Source organism: Tyto alba, unplaced genomic scaffold (assembly GCF_018691265.1).
Source record: "Tyto alba isolate M040663 unplaced genomic scaffold, T.alba_DEE_v4.0 Super-Scaffold_40, whole genome shotgun sequence".
NCBI lineage: Eukaryota > Metazoa > Chordata > Aves > Strigiformes > Tytonidae > Tyto > Tyto alba.
In genome coordinates this window covers 42,999,555-43,019,649 of record NW_024881316.1, presented here as the reverse complement: position 1 = coordinate 43,019,649, position 20,095 = coordinate 42,999,555, and the positions used below count along the sequence as shown (strand labels likewise).

Below are 20,095 nucleotides of genomic sequence, written 5' to 3'. Positions count from 1 at the left end.
CGTGTTTGTTATTTTTTTTTCCAGCTGTGTTAATTTTTTTGGGGTCAAAAAGCATTCAATTTTAGTAGTATTTATGCTGAGAGTATAGAATTTATTCTTTACCCCCCATAATGATAACGTACACCCACATTTCATTTACATGAGTTGAAGTTATGTTTGAAAATTCACCCTTTTTTACTTACTGATTTATAAACAATACTAAAAATCTGTTATGTTCTCTTCAATATCTACAGGAGTATCAGAATAAACTAATCTATCTAGTTCCTGAAAAGCAATTGTTAAGTGAAAGAATTAAAAACGCTCAGCTTGAAAACACTCAGAGTAAGTGCTTGCAAATGAATTTTCTTCTGTTTGCTTTGGTGGCTTTTCATCATTTGTAAAAAAGGCTGAAGGATACAGAAGTGTTAATCACACCTTCATTTTTATATCTTCTCAGTGCCATGTCAGCATTGTTTCATCTGCATTTCATTATTTTCTTAGTGTTCTAAATAAGGGACAAGCAAACACGTTTTTGCAAGAAAGCACAGATTTTGCTTTAAACTTTTATTTATACAGACTAGACAGCCCACAGATATTATTACACCTTGTCTTTTTTTGGTAGTATAAACTCAATGGCATTCACTTACATAAATTTACACTGGTCCTTACATCATCTCATACCAGAAGTCCCTAGATAGAGAAGTTTGCTATGAATTGATCTGATATTTAAAAAAACAACTCGTAAATTATTCTGTATATGCTACATGTAATGCCTGTGTGTCTTGGGCCCATATCATGCTCTATACAAATAGAAAGGTAAATCAAGGAATTTTTGTCAGGAAAGTGCTTGGAACTGTGTGTATATTAGGAAAATAATAAATCAGTGAAAAGATAAATCCCTGTAAAATTGCTTATCTTTCTTTATGCAGGTACAGGAATCAGTTCAGTGCACAAAAAGTCCCTAGAGAAGGAAGAATTATGCCAAAGACTTAAGGAACAACTAGATGCCCTTGAGAAAGAAACTGCTTCTAAACTTGCTGAAATGGATGTATTTAACAGTCAGCTTAAGGTACACCTGTTCTCTAAATACTTATTCTTACACTGGTAAGCAGTATCTTTATTTCTACATCCAGTTGTAAAGATTGGTGGCACTTCTACCAGGCTCCCAAAAAGCTTTTCGCAACTTTCAATGTCAAATAAGGACTATCAGAAGTCATAGAGTAAATAGTGCAATAAAAATTCATTTCAAACTATTGCTAATGTACTAAAACATGAACCTCTTGCTAATCATTGCTTTGCATGAATCAACTGTTGCTCACTCTCAACTTTTGTCTTCTAGAATTCATTTTGATTTAGAATTGAAGTTTTTCAGGCCCTTGCACATTCTGTTCTTACAGTACTGAGGTTATATTGGCTACTACTTTTGAATTGTGGACTAAAATTTAGCTTTCATTGAAAGAAATACAGGGTTTCATAGTAAATTGTACAAGATCTGGTAGCAGACTTAGGTATGCATAGGCCACTTATTTGTGTAGTAGTTAAGAAATATTGGCCACTGGCCCTGAAGGCGTTTTTGTTTCAGAGGCAACTCTTCACTTTCCTAAAAACTCATGCGACTCTCAGGCAGGGTAGCATGCATCCACTTAATTTTATTTACCAGCTTATTCCTAGTGGCACTGATGTGAACTTTATTCTTAAGTAATGGATTTATGCTGGGCCAGTGTGAGAGCTTTGCACCCTCCAATAAAAAGTACACAAAGAAAAATTTGTAAACATTTAAGTAGTTTCTTTTCTTTTTAAAAAACGGCTACATATAATATGCATTTTTAGTTACTTGTTTCTTGCATGGCTTGCTGTGTTCAGTGGCTGAATCCATCATTTACTCTCCCCTAAATATGTTTTTCAAAATACAGTGCAAAGATTAATTGGCTTTTTATCTGCCTTATCTTACAGTGTGAGAATATGGATGATTCTGTTCTTCAGTGCCTTTTGTCTCTGCTAAGCTGTCTCAACAACCTCTTCCTCTTACTTAAGGTTATTTTCTAATCTTTGGCTCTTTTGGTTTTTAATTATTTCGCAATTTTTCTCTGCTTCCCTTTCTGTTTGGACATATAACTTCTATTAAATAAATTTTCCTAAAAGAAAATTGATAGGTTCTTTTTCTTTCTGCTAGCTTTTACATCTTCTTAAGCACTTAAAATTTTCTTACCTACTTAGAAATCCAAACTGTAAAATACCAAACGCCATTTTGTTTCTTAATAGACTATGTTCAGTAAGTTAGTTTACCCAGATATTTTTATTTTCAGTTAAGGCAACATCAACCAAAAAAATACTATTTTAGATGGAAACAGTGTCTTCTCCCACTTTTCCGTCTGTTCCTCTCTACCTGTATCCATACATCTTAATCTGTGAGTCAGGTATATGAATTCTTTTTCAAGTTTAAGTCTAGAAATAGCATCAGTATCCAGAATATGACAGGTGACACGGCAAATGCAATGCTATTAAACCTCCAGATTAACCCAGTACTAAAACCTATTTGCTGTTTTTCCTCAACAATGGTTTTGCCTGCTGAGGTTATAAATCTGACTTTGAGAAAAATTTGAGGGGGGGAAAAAAAAAATCATAATTACTTAACTGACCTTTACGTTTTGTATAAGGGTTATTCTGTATATGGGTTATTCTGTCCTTAAATCAAAGATACAGGAGTTTTTATAATGCAAGTTTGTTTCTTCAGTGATCCTCAATTTCTATGCAAAATGCGAAGAACAAGTGTTCTCAGCTGTGAATATGTTTGGGGAAAAATAGTAGTCAATTGTTTGGTTTAGTTTCTTGCTACAGACACTTTCACCTACACAGAAATCTTGTTATTTTGCCCTTTTCATATAAATTGCGCATTATCTCTTAGGCAACATGATTATTGGTAGAGGTGCATGTTGTAGTGAGACTAGATCATTCTTAATTGATTTATTTACATTTATGAGATCAGATATGAAAAATCAGAGTATACCTGTTGCACTGCTCAGTCTATATCTATACAATTCCTAAGAAGACATAAGGTAGTATCTTACAGATGTTTTGTAACACGGTGAAGTACAATCTGAAGTAATTCTATTATTGATTTTTTTTTTTTCTTTTGTAAATTTAATGATCCCAAAGATTCATGCTGATTTTCTGCTGTGAAAAGGTTTGTTATGAGCGGGAGGTAGAATAGGAACTGAAGGATATGTTCGAAAGAAAAAGAGTAAAATTGTGAAGTTTACAAATATAGGAAAAATACAGTCTGAGTTAGTGTCTTTAGGCTATGGCTTCCCACAGTGGTAAACTTACTGCATATTTTCATTAAGTTTTTCTGATTTAAATATGAGACTGTTCATTCAGACAGCATTACAAAGGTGAATACCCTACTGAAGGGATGTGTTCTCAGGTTTATGGTATTGTGTTGTCTTTCAGTTGAGGTCTGCTTCCTTGGCAAATGTCTTGTAGTTATTTAAAATATGCTTCTTGCCTTCTGTGTCCTTCTGTGTTTGAACACTCATTTTTATATCTTCCCTTCTCCTCTGTTATATTTGCCATTTCCAGGAGGTGTAGGACTGGAAGGGCTCTTTGAAAGCCTAAGTTACGTCAAAGGCTTTGCAAACCTGCCAGCTACTTTGATACTTTTGTTTATTTGACTTTCTTTACAGTGACTGCCAAGGACTATTAATAACTTAATATTACTTTGTCCATTTGTATTGAAACTTGGTACACAAAGCATGAAAATGCCTGGATACTTTTCTTGGAAGATTGGCTTTATTCCTTTTGATGCACTTCATTGTCTTTCCTCATTAGGACCTGAGAGAAAGTTACAGTACACAGCAGTTAGCCTTGGAGCAGCTCCACAGGATCAAACAGGACAAAATAAGAGAGGTAGAAAAAAGAAGAGCTGAACTTGCACAGAAAAAGCGACTGGAAGATGAGGCTGCAAGGTACCGTGTCTTAACATATCAGCATTGCAGTTTAAAGCAAAAGAATGCTGTGATGACTTGTAAGACTCTGACTAGTAAGCAGGAGGTCTAATCAATGAAAGTACATCTAGTGAGTTGCCTTAGACCAAAAGTTTTATATGGAGTACCACTGATACAAGATGGTTTGAATTTCCTCTTTCCAATCTGTTTTTATCTTAAAAAAAAAAAAAAAGCACCTTGTGTTTCAGATAAACCAAGTAGTCACTTTTACTAATGAGATTTTTTTAGCTCCTTTAACAGATAATCCTCGAACATTTAAAATTCCTTATCTTTTCTGCCTTGTTTTTCTGGCCTTCGAAAGATCTGACCTGTTTTCTTAAAAGCACTTCTGACTGTGAGTAGATACTAGCATTTTGTCATGTATATCCAGACAGTTGTGAGATTAAGACAATAGGATGGGAATTAACTGCTTAATTCCTATGTTAATCTTGAAAGCTGGATGAGTGAACGAGCTTTGAGTTTTAAATTTTGTTCCTTTTTTAGGAGGACAATGAGAAAATTCAAATACATGCCTGAAAGGATCATCCCTTCACTTACAGGGTCCTGATTTTGCTCAGCCCAGCCTTGTATCAAGCACTCATACTTTTACTGTTTTCAGTTCTTGGTTCTCATGGTCTTGTTTCCAAGTAGTTTTGTTTTCTTTTGTTCCACTGCTTAAACCATAGTTTTTGCAGTTCGATTCTGGCTCTCTTAAGATGCCACTCTGTTTTTCCTCTCTCCAGACCTTCTTCAATCAGCTGCCTATTTTGTGTTTAGCAGCCCTGGATTGAAACAGTGCTAGAGTGAGGATGGGTGGGCACTTTCGATGGGCAGTCCTCAGCTCTGGGGTTGCTTTGGTGTACTCGTTTTGACTTCTCATTCAGAGAATTGTGGTGTTTTGTCTTTTTAGTTGAGAGAGATTTTCAGATTCTCATGTTTGCTGTGACTGTTTTTAATGAAGCAGAGCTAGCGACCTTCTAGTGTGTGTTTCATGCTCTTAACTCATGACAGCATTTTTCTACAACACTGGAGTTTTATAACATTGTGACAGTCCCTTTAAGAGCACCGTATCCCACATGTACAGTGATGTCACATTCACTTTTCTGTTAAACATAGCTATCTGATAAAGTAACTATTACTGCACGGCTCCTACTAGATCCTGTCGTGCTTGAAAACACACTAAAATGACCATCAGATGAGTAGACCTCCCACAGTGATTTGATGAAGTAGTCTCCTCTAGGCGTGATCCCTCCTCAGAAACCTCTTTAGAAGGTGGCCCAATGGGTTAGGTCCATTCTTTTCAGAAGAAAGTTCTTGACAGCTAAAATACAATTATTTTTAAGAGTGATGAATTAGATATAACTTCTTTGGAAAAGTGAGGCACAGGATAAAATGAGAGCAATTTCAGAGAATACAGTCAAATTTCCAGTTTCTGTTTGCTAAAGAGTGTTGCAGTGGTGGGGATAAGCATATTGAATAGATTACAACTACTGAAGGTGAAAAATTAAAGCAGCAAAGATCAGTATGCAAAGGCTATTTTTCTATATATAGTAGAGTGAAATTTTGTTATTAATCTGTTTGGAAATCTTAGTTTCCAGTCATGAGATTTGGATACTATGTTGGTGGACAGCTTTAAAAGCACCTTTGTTCAATTAACAGATCACTTCTTGCTTATCAGGACGTAGGTGAGCAGAAGTGCTCATGGAGGCACTGCACAAATAACCATGTGGTAGTGTTTCTACACCAAGAATTTTAATCCAGTTGTTATTTATATGAGAAATATACTGGCACTCATGTTAAGGCTCAGCATGGTCTCCTGTGGAAGACCTTATTGCCCAGAGAGAAAAGTAGTCAGTTGAGTCTGTGATGACTGAGTTTTACTTAAAAGTGCAGTTGATTACTCTCTAAACATGATCACATTCATTTTTATCTGAATGTTCTCCCACTCCTCTCATTGTTTTATATCAGAAAAGCAAAGCGGGAAAAGGAGAACCAATGGCAGGAAAACATCCGAAGGGAAGAGGAAGAGAAAAAGAAGCGTTTGGAGGAAGAACGAATGCAGGAAAGAGTTCAAGAAAAGCTGAAAGCTGAAGAAGCAGTTGCTCTGATGAGAGAAAGGGAAAATAAACAACAGCTTCATGCAGAGGAGGAGAAAAATAGGCAAGCCACGATCTTGAAGGAAGCAGAGCAACAAAGGCAGAGGCAACTAGAAGAAGAGAAAAGAAAGCAAGAACAAATTGCAAAAGAAGCTGAGGAAAGACGTAAGCAAAATGAAGAAATAAAGAAGGTAAAAGAAGTGACCAACTCTCAAGAGGTGGAGAAACGCATTTCTAAATTAAACATAAATGAGAAGTTTGCAGATCTGTTGAAACCAACAGAGGGTAAAAGTCTTAAGCCACCCTGGAAAAATGAAGGTAATCTTACTCAGTAGATTTTTGCTTTATTGGCTCTTATTTTCCTGAGTGTTACTTCATTCTTTAGAAGTATTATTGCTAATGTGACACTATGGCAGGCTTATTGTCTAAAATACTATTAAAAAAACCCCCAAACTGTTCCATGTATTTATTTTGGTATAAATCATCCTATTAACTTAGGTTATTTTTATCAGTTTTCAGCACCTATGACTCTGACAAATCTTCCAGTGATCATGGCCAACAAACTGCAGATGCTGGAAACAGTAATATTTTAGTTTGTAGCTGAGGCCTGCACTTTCTGTCATTAAAGCAGAATGCTAATATGGAAGAGTTTTGTTCACTGATGAGTGGATGGGCACATAATGCTCAGCAAAGTGATTTATTAACATTGAAATCTAGTTTATTTCTACATTAATCAATGCCTCTTATTAAAAGAACAGAGAACTGAAGTCAACCTAACTCTAGTTGTGCGACTGAAAAATAATGGCTTAACAATATTTTTGCTAAAGGCAGTTTTGATTAGTTCCATCCTTCATTAGTTCTTGTCAGTTTTTATTAGCCACTTTTATCACTGAGTTCAGCAAGAACCAAATTTGAACACTGCTGAAAGGTATTTTCACACCTCAGCTATACCTTGTAAAACATTCAGAGTTAGCAACATCGATCAGACTTGGGGAACGTAGATGCAAAGAAAATAGAAATCGTAGTGGTTTAGGTTTCCAAGTAAAATCTTCACACCTGCTGCTGAACACTTGCTGTTGTGGCAGTGGTATCTTTTCAACTTGGAAAATTATAATTGTGTTAAACAAGACTATATTGAAGTACTGGCTTAGCCAGTGTGCTTTGACAAAGAAAGATGAGAATATATTTTTTTTTTTTCCAACAGAAGACAATGTATTTTATTGCCTGTATTATGTTTACTATGATTAGCATGTTAAACTCTTGCATTGTATGCATCCTATCAGTCTTTGGTAGTTCTCTTATATCCATACCTATTGCTTAGAATGGTGGGGCTCCAACTAAGTGCCTATCTTTCAGCTGTATCAAAATGGTAACTAGTTCTCTTACCCTTTCAGGCAATGCAGTTAGTGTCACAGAGTCTAGGAATTCAGTTGCCTTGGTGAATTACAGAGCTTTATACCCCTTTGAAGCAAGGAATCATGATGAGATGAGCTTTAATGCAGGGGATATAATTCAGGTAAGTTTTGGCTAAGACATTTAACTTGCAAAAACCCGACCCTGCTTCCCCACCCTTGAGATACACCAAGATCTTAAATGTCATAAGCATTATTTTGACATATTTTAAGACTTAAACAAAATTTAAATGTGTTTTTTGTTTCATTTTTTTGGGTTTTGTTTAATGGGTGAAATTCAGCTAAAATCTTTATTTGGCTCTTACACATCCTAGAGGTGTTGAGAATATGTTTAGAATAACAATAGTGAACTCTAAATGTAAACTTTCTGAAATTAGTTGATTAGGAGTGATGTAGTTCCTGCAGTTAGTTGTACATGTACAGGTTGGTCTTTAAGTGTCTCCTTGAAGTATGAGTGTAGAAAATAGAGACATGAATGTCTACATAAAATGACAAAATTATGAATGCCATTTCAATTCGAATTAAACAAACTAGTTATTTAACAAGTAGATGTGAAAAGTTCTTCTGAATCTTAATACCATTTTCTAATATTTTGTTAACATAGACTTCTGCCTCTTGTTGGCTGTCCTTTATAAATGTCTCCTCAGGCAGATATCTATAGTAGTTTATTTTATGTCCATTCTTTGTAGCACTTTTCTACATTCAGCTGAATACTTATCTATAATATTACAGCAGGACCATAAGATTGGAAATGTATTCTCACTTTTCAGTTGAAATCTGTGTTATTTCATGTAATTATATAACTTGTCAGCATACATGTATTTGAAAGCATGTGCATTTAGGTGGACTTGTGAAAATTGATATACGACTGTGGTAATGCAATTAATATATATGTATCTAATATATAAGTATGTATGGTTCCTCATTCAGACTATAAGCTTTATAGGTAGTTGATAAGAGAGAGTTTACAAAGCAGTGTGGCACAAAATACTAAAACACTGAAGTATTAGCCTTCAGTTTAACATTAAATACTTTATTTGCATTTTCATACCAGTGAGGCATGGAAGAGGGAACAAGAGAAGTAGGTTTTGTTTTGGCTTCCTTCTCAGATATAATTGTGTCATTTAACTACTGATAACTTATTTTAGAAATAGGCTAACAGCTGCTGCCACCTCCTCATCTTATACCCCAAACCTCAACTAAGCTAACTATCTGATAGTATTTGACAAGCTGCTAATTTTCACAAATTTGCTAATTTGCAGCATAACGGAGGCTTCAGTATCGCTATGAATGTTTAAGGATGTTCTACACTTAATCATATAGTAAAGAACAGAATTTTTGGGCATGGTTGGATGCAGTCACATGGCACAGTTAATTATATCTGTAAGCAGCACTGCAGCAGTTGTTTTCACGCACTGCTAGCTGCTGCCTCTTGGCCATGCGTTTGGCAAAATACAACACAAAACACCCTAAGTTTTGGCAAGCCAGAGCGACTCCAGGTATAGTACGTGATCCCTAGTGTGCATGTTGGGGGCCCATTTGAAAAAATATGTCTTTGAGGCTTGTCTCTACCTGTGTCTAAAAACAGTGCAGTTGCATCATCACCCTGTTTCTTGAGCAGAGCAAAGTCAGCTCAATTTTGAAAGGGAAGAGAATGAAAATGCTGATCCTTGTATGCATGGTGCTCATGCTGTTCTAGTCAGAGTGCCAGCAGGTGCTGACGCATTAGATACCCTGTTAGTTTCATGCTGCTAATTGTGTTTTCTTTGTATGTATCCTCCTGTCCATAGGTTGATGAAAAAACTGTAGGAGAGCCTGGTTGGCTTTATGGGAATTTTCAAGGACATTTTGGTTGGTTTCCATGCAATTATGTAGAAAAGATATCAGAAGGAGAAAAATCTTTATCTCCTAAAAAGGCCTTGCTTCCTCCTACAGTATCTTTATCTACTACCTCAGCTGCTTCAGAGTGAGTTTTTGTTATGTTTGTGTTAAAATTTTTCTAAATTTAGCTAATACATAATGTGCTACATCGTTTCATTTGGTGTTGTTTTTTAAAATATAAATGCAGAAAACCTATTGAAGAACATACCTGAAAGTCTTAGCTTGGAAATTTTAAGTATTTGATAGTCTGCTTCACCATTGTATAGAGTATCTGTTTTATAAATGTTAAAAAAAAAAAAGTTATTCTGCTTGAGGTACTTTTTAAATAAAAATTGTCATGTCTTGAATATGCCTGTATTCAATTTGCAGACCACTTTCACCAAGTAAATCTGCAGAAGAATCTGATTACCAAAACATACCTTTTTCTAGCCTGAACGTTAATACAGCATGGCAACAGAAATCGGCTTTTACTCGCACTGTGTCCCCTGGATCTGTTTCACCCATTCATGGGCAGGTATACTGTGTGAGAGTGGAGAACTTTCAGTATTTTAGATTCATGTTAAAGAAACTGATTTAAAGAAAAATTAAAACAAAACACAACTTTTCTAGTACTGGATGCACTGAATAGGCTAGAGGATAAAGAAGCTAGTCTGAATGCACTAGTGTGCATTGACATAATTTCAGGGACCACTGAGCAAGAAGACTTGTTTCATAATTCTAAAATAATTTTCACCTGTAATTAGACACACAAGGTATTTCTAACAAATAAGAAATAGAATTGAGAGATTGTTCCTCAACAGCTTGTTCACATCAATGTAACCAAAAAATTTAAAAAAATATTCAGCCATCGCTTAGGAATGAAGTTGTTTAAACTTCAGTAAAAGATACATCAATGTTTCTTTGTTTTTAACACTTGTACCAGTTTGGGATAGTGTGGTCAATAAGCATCTCCATTTCTGTTTTAACAGGGGCAGCCTGTCGAGAACTTAAAAGCACAAGCACTTTGCTCTTGGACTGCAAAAAAAGATAACCACTTGAATTTTTCCAAAAATGATATCATTACAGTCTTGGAGCAGCAGGAAAACTGGTGGTTTGGAGAGGTACACGGAGGAAGGGGCTGGTTTCCAAAATCCTATGTCAAGCTCTTACCTGGGAGCGAAATCAAGAAAGAGGAGTAAGTGTGACTTTTATTTTTGTTTTATTCAACAGGTTACAAAAAGAGGTGGTTTAGAGTGCAGAATTCTTGCAGTGCTTTAAAGTACAGAATATAAATACTAGTTACAGTTTACACTGGGCCATTTTAGGCTTTTATTATTTCATTCTGGCAAGCCAAGTAATGTTAGGCTCACTGCTGTGTAAATAGACAGTCTTCTAGGGCTGAGTGCTGTGAAAAATCAGTGGTAGTTATTCATCAAGTGCCAGACTTTGTTTTGGTTCATTATGGAATCAGCTCTCTTGCAGTGTGGTTGCATTCTGCCTCTGAAGGTGCCAGTTTCTAAGTGACCTACAAATAATTGTAAGCTTATAAGGCACATCTTGCAGATTTACTTGAAAAGATCGTTATGTGTAGTCTAATGCTGCAAGGTATGCGTTCAGGTCACAATTCAAAGTCTGGTTACTGCTGAGATGGCTGCATCATTGTGGGTGAATTGTTCTTTTCATGATTTATGATAAAAGCTCTTAGAAATTCTATAGAATGAGAGAATTTACACAAAATCTTTAATTTGTATTTCTTTTGGATAGCATAATTTGCGAATATATCTTCTCATCTTTCATCACATTACTTCTTTTTTTGGTGTTTGTTTTTTGTTTTTTTTTTTTTATTTTGTTTTTTGGAAGTGGTGTGCTCTTGGATGCCATTCTTACCTTAAATGTTCAGTAATACCCATCCCTGTTTGACAGTCATGGAAGTCTTTGCAATTAATTCTGAGGCAAGATCGACTTTGAGATAACCAAAGTGAGCTTAGTCTCATACTAATAGAGATTTGTTCTTGATCAGCCTTTAGTTACTCAAACTTTTTTTGATTTCTGCAGACCAGAAGCTATTTATGCAGCTGTAAACAAAAAGCCTAATACACAGTCTTACACAACAGGAGATGGTAAGACAGCATGGAATATGCTACTCGATGATACAGTCTGTTTCTGCTTAATGGCATGTGAATAAGCTTAAATATATGAAGAGTTTCTGAGCAGAACTCTTAATTTTTGTCCAAAAGATACTGTGCAAATGTTGAGCTACTGTTACAAGAATTCTAAAACAGGAACTTAAGTAAATATTATAACTAATTCAGGTTGAGCATAGGCCTGGGTTTTGTTTTTGTTTTTAAGACTTTTGCTCAAGAATTCATTTATTTCTGGAAACTTAAATATCTCATACCCATAAACCAAGGTATCTTCCTGCTGTTCTCTGCTGTATTATGCTACACTGTAGATACATGAGAAGGGATTCTTAGCCTCCTTGAGTGTGGATCATTCTCTTTTAATTGGTAGGGAGTAAAGAAAGCAAACGAAAAATTTTGGAGAAAAATTTGAGGGAAGCACTTTTTAAGCCTTTTAATCTAGTGTATCTCCATGGTTCCCCACTTACATTTTAATTCCACTTGTGGTTTTCATTTTTGCTGTGTTAGTCAGATAAGAATGGTTTTAATAAGGTTTAGGTGTGGAATGTACATGTTTGCTGTGAAACACTGAGGTGAGATGGAATACTTAATGCAAGAGATGAGTTTTCAAGCTGTGGTCTACAGGGCTCTGCTGATCTACAGGATGATCACAGGGTTTTAACTCACTATGCTAAATTCATCTAGCTGTACAAAGTTGTGTACGTGTAAGTAAGAGTTGTAAGCATGAGGAGAGGTGTGATTACAATCAAGCAAGTAGGTAGGTTGATTCACAGACTTGTGAAGACACGATCCATGTTAGGAACACACTGATGAACACTATCAGATACCTTTACTTGCATCTGATGTACTTTTATCCTCCTATCTGAAACTGTTGTCTCCTTCTCTATATGTGCTGTTTGCACAGAGTATGTTGCACTCTATTCATATTCAAGCTCTGAGCCTGGTGACTTGACTTTCACGGAAGGTGAGGAAATTCTAGTAACCCAGAAGGAAGGGGAATGGTGGACTGGGAGCATTGATGGCAGAACTGGAATCTTCCCCTCCAATTATGTCAGACCAAAGGATCAAGAAGTGAGTTCCTATCCTGAGAATGAATGCATGATGCTTTCTCTCCATTTTGTTGTATTACTCTTAGATAGTGATTTTAAGCTGAGGTTATTGTGCTTGACAGAAAAGTCAAACCTCGGTAGCTTGAGTGATGAACCTGTGCTCTAGCTACAGTGTCACACTGTCTCTCTCCGAACAGGATGGTTGGTTGTTAAATAGAGGCTCACAATTTAAATCTCCACCTGCTTTTCTTTCCACATGCTTAAAGTTGGTGTAAATTCTCCTGTTTTTATTTCACATTAAAAGATGATTGTTGTGTTTTTGTAGGCTTCTAGCAATGCTGGCAAAACTGGAACAATAAATAAGAAACCTGGTAAGTGCATGATAACTTCTTAATATTCAGGACTGTTTCTTAAGTGACTATGAGCATTTGGGCTCATAGCAATGTTTTAATGGTGACTGATGTGCTTAGCTGCAAGATATGTACCAGGATATTTCTGTGGATCCAGCTCCTACTGTAATGAAAAATAACAAATGCAATTAATATATTATCTTTTCAGAAATTGCTCAGGTTACTACTGCCTATGCTGCATCAGGAACTGAACAGCTTAGTCTTGCTCCAGGACAGCTAATACTTATTCTGAAGAAAAATGCTAGTGGATGGTGGCAAGGAGAGTTGCAGGTAGTTATTGAAGGAGAAATAATTGTGACTTCATGAACGGCAAGGAGGTGATCTTGGGTTTAATTCAAGAAAACAACAAAGTATAATGTTCTAAAAGCTGGCTAGAAAGTTATTTTCATCTTGTATAAACTGTATTTGGGGAAAAAAAAAAAAGTTTTTAATTAAACCTTGGGTTGCTATGTTTTTTTGGTTAAGTTTTTTTTTTTTTTTTGACACAAAATAGAACTGTCAAAGAATATGTGCATGGGAGGGGAAGAGGAATTTTGACAGTTAATAAATTGGTTAGGATTTAATTGGTAAGACATTAAATTGTAAAATTATTCTAATGAAAGAACAGAAAGTTGGAGTTGGAAACTAATTTATTGTGAAGGTTGCTGTTCCCACTTTTTTCCTTTCCCCACCTAGTGATAAATTTCTAGTCCCAAGGGTTGAGGGTACTGTTACATTACATTCTTCTTAAATCATAGCTGATATTTTGACTTTTGGAGCCCCATGGATCTTGCCCATAATAGCCTTCATCTTTGCAACCAATGAAAAAATTTAAAAAATGTGTCTTTGTTACCCTTTTCTTTAGCTGAAGCTGCAAGATTAGCTTTCAGTATTGGAAGTAACAAACTTAAATTCGGGCTATTTCCAATATTGGGATTGAACAGCACAATAGAAAGTTTTGTCCTCTTAATATCACTTAATTGGCACTTCCCAAGGTATCCTATGGCTGCACACACTGTTTTGTGTGAATACTCTTGTTAATGCTTGTCTTCCCTCTCCAACAGTTAGAACAGGACTGACTATTTAGCATCTGTTTTTACAACCAGCCTGCTTTACAGGTAGAGGAGAGATCACAGTGAGCAGGTTCAGAAATTGCTGCACTGCATTTCTGTAACTTAAGAGCAGTGGAAAATTTATTCACAGTATGTGCAAAAAATAAATACTGAAAAAAAATGAATAGTTTGTATTTTAAGAAAAGTAGGCCCGATGCTGGTTCAGGAAGAAGCTTCAAAAGATTTTTTTTTTTTTTTTTTTTTTTTAAAAAGGCAGGAGAAGGGAAACCAAGATACATAATTATCAAATTTTGCTAGTTTGAATTTCTAGCTTTGTTGTAATAGAGCTCAATCTGCAGTTACTGCTTTCTAAAAACCTACATTCACTTTTACATTCTGACTTTTTTGTGCACTCTGGAGTATTTGTTTCTTCAGTGTGTGCAGAGATATCTTTACTTGTGGGCCTAAAAAAATCAAAGACAAAAAAATGAGAAAATTCTTTTCAACTCTCACATGCAGTACTAGGTAGGAAGTGATATCAAATACTTAGGTCAGGATTTCCAGAAGTAGCTTATGGTAATTGCTACCTCTGTTCTGGGTATCTTGTTAGAGACTCCTTATATGATGCATAAGTGGAATGTTCATAGCGTGAATTTTCAGCCCTACAATTAAATTGTGGACTGAAATAATTAGCTGCACTTGAAATTTTGGATTAATACATTTGCCAGAACGTATTAGGGTACAGTTTTATTTTATTTGGGTTGTTTTATCCTTTTTGAGATCTGGTTAGTATTTAGTTGGTGTTTGGAAGTCTGACTTGTTATCTTTTGTTGGCAAAACCATATGACATATTAATTGCATTTTTTCCAGTCTATAGACTATTTGCTTTCTTAATTGTCTAATAATCATTTTAAATATTTACAGGCAAGAGGGAAAAAGAGACAGAAAGGATGGTTCCCTGCCAGCCATGTGAAATTACTGGGTCCCAGCAGTGAAAGAACCACATCTGCTGCTCCCTCAGGTGAAAAAAGACTTTATATTTCATTTAGAGTATTTTATGTAACTGCCTCAGTTGTTCAGATACCAGTCTGAATTACATAACTAGCATAATACTGTGTTTAATAGTTTTATCTGATTGTGGTATCACTGTGGAAGGTAAAGTCCTAGTCAGAATCTGGGTCTTTTGACAGACTTGTCCATTCTGCTTTTATCTCTGTCCAAGAAAGCTGAAATCTCAACTTCTTAATCAAAACAGTTCTTCGTAGGGTCCCTCCCTAGCTTATACTACCCACTACATACCTTAAAACAGAAAATCTCAGTCATACAAAGATGTTTATATCCAGAAATCTGTGAGGATCAGCAGTGCTTCTTCTATGGCAAGAGCTTTGTAATTTTACTGAATGCACTGAGAGCCAAACTCTTCTCATTTGGAAACCCCATTTTTCCAAATGCTAGCAAAAATCTTACAGAAAACTAGCAATCATTGTCAAACACCTTGGAATTACTTGCACTGCTCCGTATGAGGAGGGAGACTAAGCAGCAAATTTCCACTAGATTTTTCTATTTGAATGGCTGGGTACAAATGAGATTGTTGCAGAGCAAATGAGCTTTTTTGGTTCTGCATGCTTAAATTGTGCTGTTCTCCATAGCTATGATTTGCTCATACAACAGCTTCCTGGGTATTACTGGACAAAACTTCCCTTTGACTGAACTAGCAGCTCACAATTAGTTAATGCACATTTCATCTTCCTTTGCCATGTTTTTCTCACAAGTATCAGCTATAAAGTAATCAAACTCACTTTCTTTTCTGAGCCTGTAAGAGAGATAGAAACATAGTGGATTATATTTTTAAATATTTAGAAGGTCACTAGATGCTATACTAACTGAATCAATTCACCATATAAGTGCATATAAAGTGGAAATAAAGATTACTGCCTGGCTCAGTTAAAAAAAAAAAATAAAGGGGAGAACAGTTGTACACCAGGATAAGATCGTGTGGCATTTTTCTTATGTAACAGGGTATGTGAAATTGTTGTTTCTTTCCTGTGGTTATGTAAAACACCCAAAACCAGTCTTAATACTTGTGTAACAGTGTTCTGCTATATTTGGTTTTGATTCATAGTGTGTCAAGTGATAGCGATGTATGATTACATGGCAAACAATGAAGATGAGCTCAGTTTCTCCAAAGGGCAGCTTATTAATGTACTGAGCAAAGATGATGCTGACTGGTGGCAAGGAGAAATCAGTGGTGTGACAGGTCTCTTCCCCTCAAACTACGTGAAGATGACCACGGATTCTGATCCAAGTCAGCAGTGTAAGCAATTTCTATTTTTTATTAATTTTGATACTTTATTTCAAAAGTGCATTGCTATTCTGCTTTGTGTTTAGATTTTGGTCTTCCACGCATCAGCTGAATTTATTGGTACTTTAACCTTTCTTTAAATACTTTACTATATTACTAAGTACTTTAAATACTTTTCTACTTAAGTTACAAACAACCAACATATTAGTAACCAGCCAGTGTGTAATAGAGTGCTAGAATAAGCTAAAATATGTGATTTGGTAGATGTTCCACTTCCACTACAGGTACTGATGTTTGATAACTGCCACTGACTGGGAGTCGGTGCAGGCATACTGTGCTCGATTATAGAACTTGCTCTAGCTTTGTAAAATATGAAGAAGTGTCTGCTGTAGTCATCTTTTAAACAGTTTAAATAGAAGTTAAAGTTAAGTAAAAATAATCATAGAAAGAATAAGGAAAAGATTCTAGCATTAGCAGTGATCTATCCTATGGTAAATGTGTGTGTCCTAGCTCCCAGCAATCCAGCTCTCATCCAATTCTGAGAAATGGGATATATATCAAAACATGCATTAAGCTGAAAATTAGCAGCAGCAGGCTGAGAACTGAATGCTAGAATATACACCTGTCTGACAGTGAAAACTTTCTTCGCTTTTTTTCACAAAAACACAGTAAAGGGTTCTGATGTGTGTGTCCCCCCCCCCCACTCCACCATTTTTACTCTCGGCTCTTCATCCTGCAGCGCTGTGATTAAACCAACTTTTATATCAATCCATGCCATCAGAGGGTTTGGGAACATATTTTGATGTCAAAGTTGCTCTTTTGACATAACAAGCCTTGTCCTTTCACTTGCTGTTTTTTCCCTAGGCGTCATTTGTAGTTTTCTCAACATAAAGACATGCATCCAGAAGTCTGGTTGAGTTTCACTCTTAATACCCTATAGCTTGTGTGTAGGACCAGTTTGCACCTAAGATTTGGTCAACACAGCAACATAGTTGTATTCTTATAGAAGAATTCACAAACTCAGTGATGAGGGTACAGCTTGGATTGTAAAATTAAAATATTTTCCTTGGGTACCTTGTTACAGTTCCTGGGAAAAATAGAGTTCTTGAGGTTTACTTTTTAGCTAAATTATATCTGTGTTCACATTTTTGGTAACACATTGATTTTTAATTTTTAAGTGCCTCTGGTTAGCATGGTTGTGATGTCAAAAACTTCTGCATTTAGACTGAATTTAACATTCTTTTGATTAGGCATATCCAAATCATTAAAATGATCCTTTGAAAGTTTTTTTCTTTTTGTTTATAAAATCTCAATTTTGCAGAAATAGTATAGGCTAAATCCAGATGGGCTATAAAATTAAGATTCTGGCTGAGTCTCAAAACTTCCTGAATTTTCAAAAATGATAGTGATACTTGCTTATCACACAAGGTGTGTTTCCATTTACAGTTATGTGGCTGAATGTGGTAAGTGCCAGGTGATTTCATATACCACTAATTTTCAACAAAAGCAATGCTAAGGCCAAGTTGTAATTGGGAACTTTCAATGTGATGATTAATTTTCTGTCATTGTTTGCTGATACAGTGTTAGGCTTTTTCTCAGATTTCAGTGTTATGAAGTAAAAGTATTTCCATCCACATCAAACCATGGCTATGTGAACAGAGTTTTCCTTCGAAAGTATATTGACAGGGGTCAGCCAGTGGCAGTCAGATGAGCAGATGTGCACCAGGTCACCTGTACTTGGTTGTTAAACTTTTGTCTAAGTAGTCTGTTTGCTATGAAGCAGATCTACTGGTGCTTAATTAAGAAAACCTGCCTATTGGTGAACAAAGAGTATGTTGAATTTACTCTTTTTAAATTCTCCGAGTATTTGAAATAAGCTAACTTGTATATCAGTTTTGTGCTGGGATTTGCCGCTTTTTTGTGATATTAAAACATACGCATTTGGAAACTTCAGGAAAAATCCTGCTGTAAGTCCAGAACGTGCGCAAAGCCAGCATAGCTTGTTAGCTCAAGTGCAGCGTTGTTCAAATATTGTTACACAGATTTCAGCTGGAGTGCTTTCATATGGTGTGAAGGCTGAGCTAGTAAGTTGTGTTAGCAGTAAGCTAGCACTGGATCATTCTTCTGTAACCAGAGAAATATTTAAATACGCACTGACTGAAGTTTCAAACTTCCTTGGGTTTCCTTAAAATATTTTTTGTTCGTATTTAAATATAGTGCAGAAACTATCACTAGTGTTCCTGAGAAATCACAAAGGAATTGTCCCACAGAAATGTTGATGTGGCCCTCTAGGGACCAGTTTAGGGATATGACAGAATATAATCTTAAAAATGCATTGTTCTATTTTAAGGAATTGTTAATCTGAGTATTGTAATGTTTCTGTTGAAGAATAGCAGTTTCTCACACCATCTTTTCTAAGTGGTCACATGTAATAGTATTTGAAAGAAGGCAGGCAGATCCCATTTACTCAAATGTTTGCGGCTTAGGAAGATTCTGCTTTTTCCTCAAATTTAAACTCTGTTATATGGACCACCTTTGTATCCAGAGTCTTTCCTGGGACTTACAGCTGTTATAGTTACAGCTGTAATGGCAAACTTCCCTAGCAAAGAAGGAACTTAGGTCAGCAAGATGTTTCTTCTTTTAGGTTGCTGAAATAGCTCTCTGAACAGAATAAGCTGTGGTGACAAGATCACTTTTCCTGCTGGTGTAGCTGCACATCCTGGCACAGGGTCTCTGCAAGGATAAACAAATAAAATCAATTAAGGGTGTCATAGGTCTGTCAGCAGGTCTCTTAAATACCACCGAGTCCTGGTGACTTTAGAACACAGAATACTTGAGAGTCATGCTCTCAGTGACCTTGGTGATGATTAGGCTTACTCATGTTTTAATGACATTTTAACAGCCCTTATTCTAATGTTTGCACAAAAGTCATTGTAGAAAATAAATAATACACACAGGAGGTTTCAAAATGGAAATAGCTGTAGATTTAAAGTAAAGGAATATGTATGATCTCATAATCTTCTGTTCTTTGTTGGGTGCTTGCTCAACCATTCAGGGTCAGATCTTTTGTCTAGGACATGTCTACCAGGTTTTCTTCCCAAGGTGAGTAAGGCAGGGTAGGCATGGTGCACTTAGCACTTTACAGTTCTGCCCAATGGCCTGGTCTGGAGATAATTTTGTTATTTCAGCCAGTCTTTGTCTGCCTTAAACAGTTGCTCTTACAAACTTGTTCTCTCCTTATTTGTTGGCTTTTTCAGCAAGATAGCTTTTTTCAGTTTGTTGTCTTATCCATGGGAATAGCCTTGTCCTTACATTTTCCTTCAGTGAGATTTTCTCCCCTCATGTACCTCAGATGGAGGCAAAACAGATGTTCTAGCTATATCTGCCTACTTGGTTGCTGGATGTCTCTTAATGTTAGAGATCTGTTCATCTCTCAGACGTACTTCCTCAGAGCTGGACAACTCAGCCAGGTAGACATACCTGTGTACAGAGGCTTCTAGTTCATCTTATCTGATGTAATCTCATCTCCCTTCGTGAGACTGGTCTTTCGTAGAGCTGAATGGTGGACCAGTTCTTTCTACTCAAATGTACATATAGTTATTGTTTGTGTTTACTCTTTTTTGCTTTTCATAGCCCAACATTGCTGCAGTTCCTCAGGCATCTAAGTTACTCCTTCAGGTGCTCAGGCGTGAGCTCCAGGTAGTCCCCATAGCCTGATAAGCACCTCCTGCCCTTATTTAAACCTGTCTGCTCTGCCTTTGGCAGTGCAGTGACCAAAATTGGTTAGACAGGGAACAGATCCTCTCTCCGTAGACTGTTCTTGACATGCGTA

At 36.1% G+C, this 20,095-nt stretch overlaps 1 protein-coding gene across 6 annotated transcripts in view; it reads left to right on the top strand.

The window, feature by feature from the left end:
• The window catches only part of ITSN2 (intersectin 2), an 83,911-nt gene that overhangs the window by 45,410 nt on the left and 18,406 nt on the right, over window positions 1-20,095 (top strand). For 5 of the 6 annotated variants that reach the window (XM_042803389.1, XM_033004969.2, XM_033004967.2 and 2 more), the window contains 15 exons: window positions 234-321; window positions 909-1,048; window positions 1,933-2,013; window positions 3,808-3,944; window positions 5,931-6,376; window positions 7,453-7,574; window positions 9,261-9,436; window positions 9,721-9,865; window positions 10,320-10,525; window positions 11,386-11,450; window positions 12,376-12,542; window positions 12,846-12,891; window positions 13,079-13,200; window positions 14,886-14,982; window positions 16,084-16,275. In XM_042803389.1, the coding sequence (XP_042659323.1) occupies window positions 234-321; window positions 909-1,048; window positions 1,933-2,013; window positions 3,808-3,944; window positions 5,931-6,376; window positions 7,453-7,574; window positions 9,261-9,436; window positions 9,721-9,865; window positions 10,320-10,525; window positions 11,386-11,450; window positions 12,376-12,542; window positions 12,846-12,891; window positions 13,079-13,200; window positions 14,886-14,982; window positions 16,084-16,275 (2,230 nt within the window). The remainder of the gene's footprint in view (window positions 1-233; window positions 322-908; window positions 1,049-1,932; window positions 2,014-3,807; window positions 3,945-5,930; window positions 6,377-7,452; window positions 7,575-9,260; window positions 9,437-9,720; window positions 9,866-10,319; window positions 10,526-11,385; window positions 11,451-12,375; window positions 12,543-12,845; window positions 12,892-13,078; window positions 13,201-14,885; window positions 14,983-16,083; window positions 16,276-20,095) is intronic. The other variant, XM_033004970.2, reaches the window with a different exon arrangement.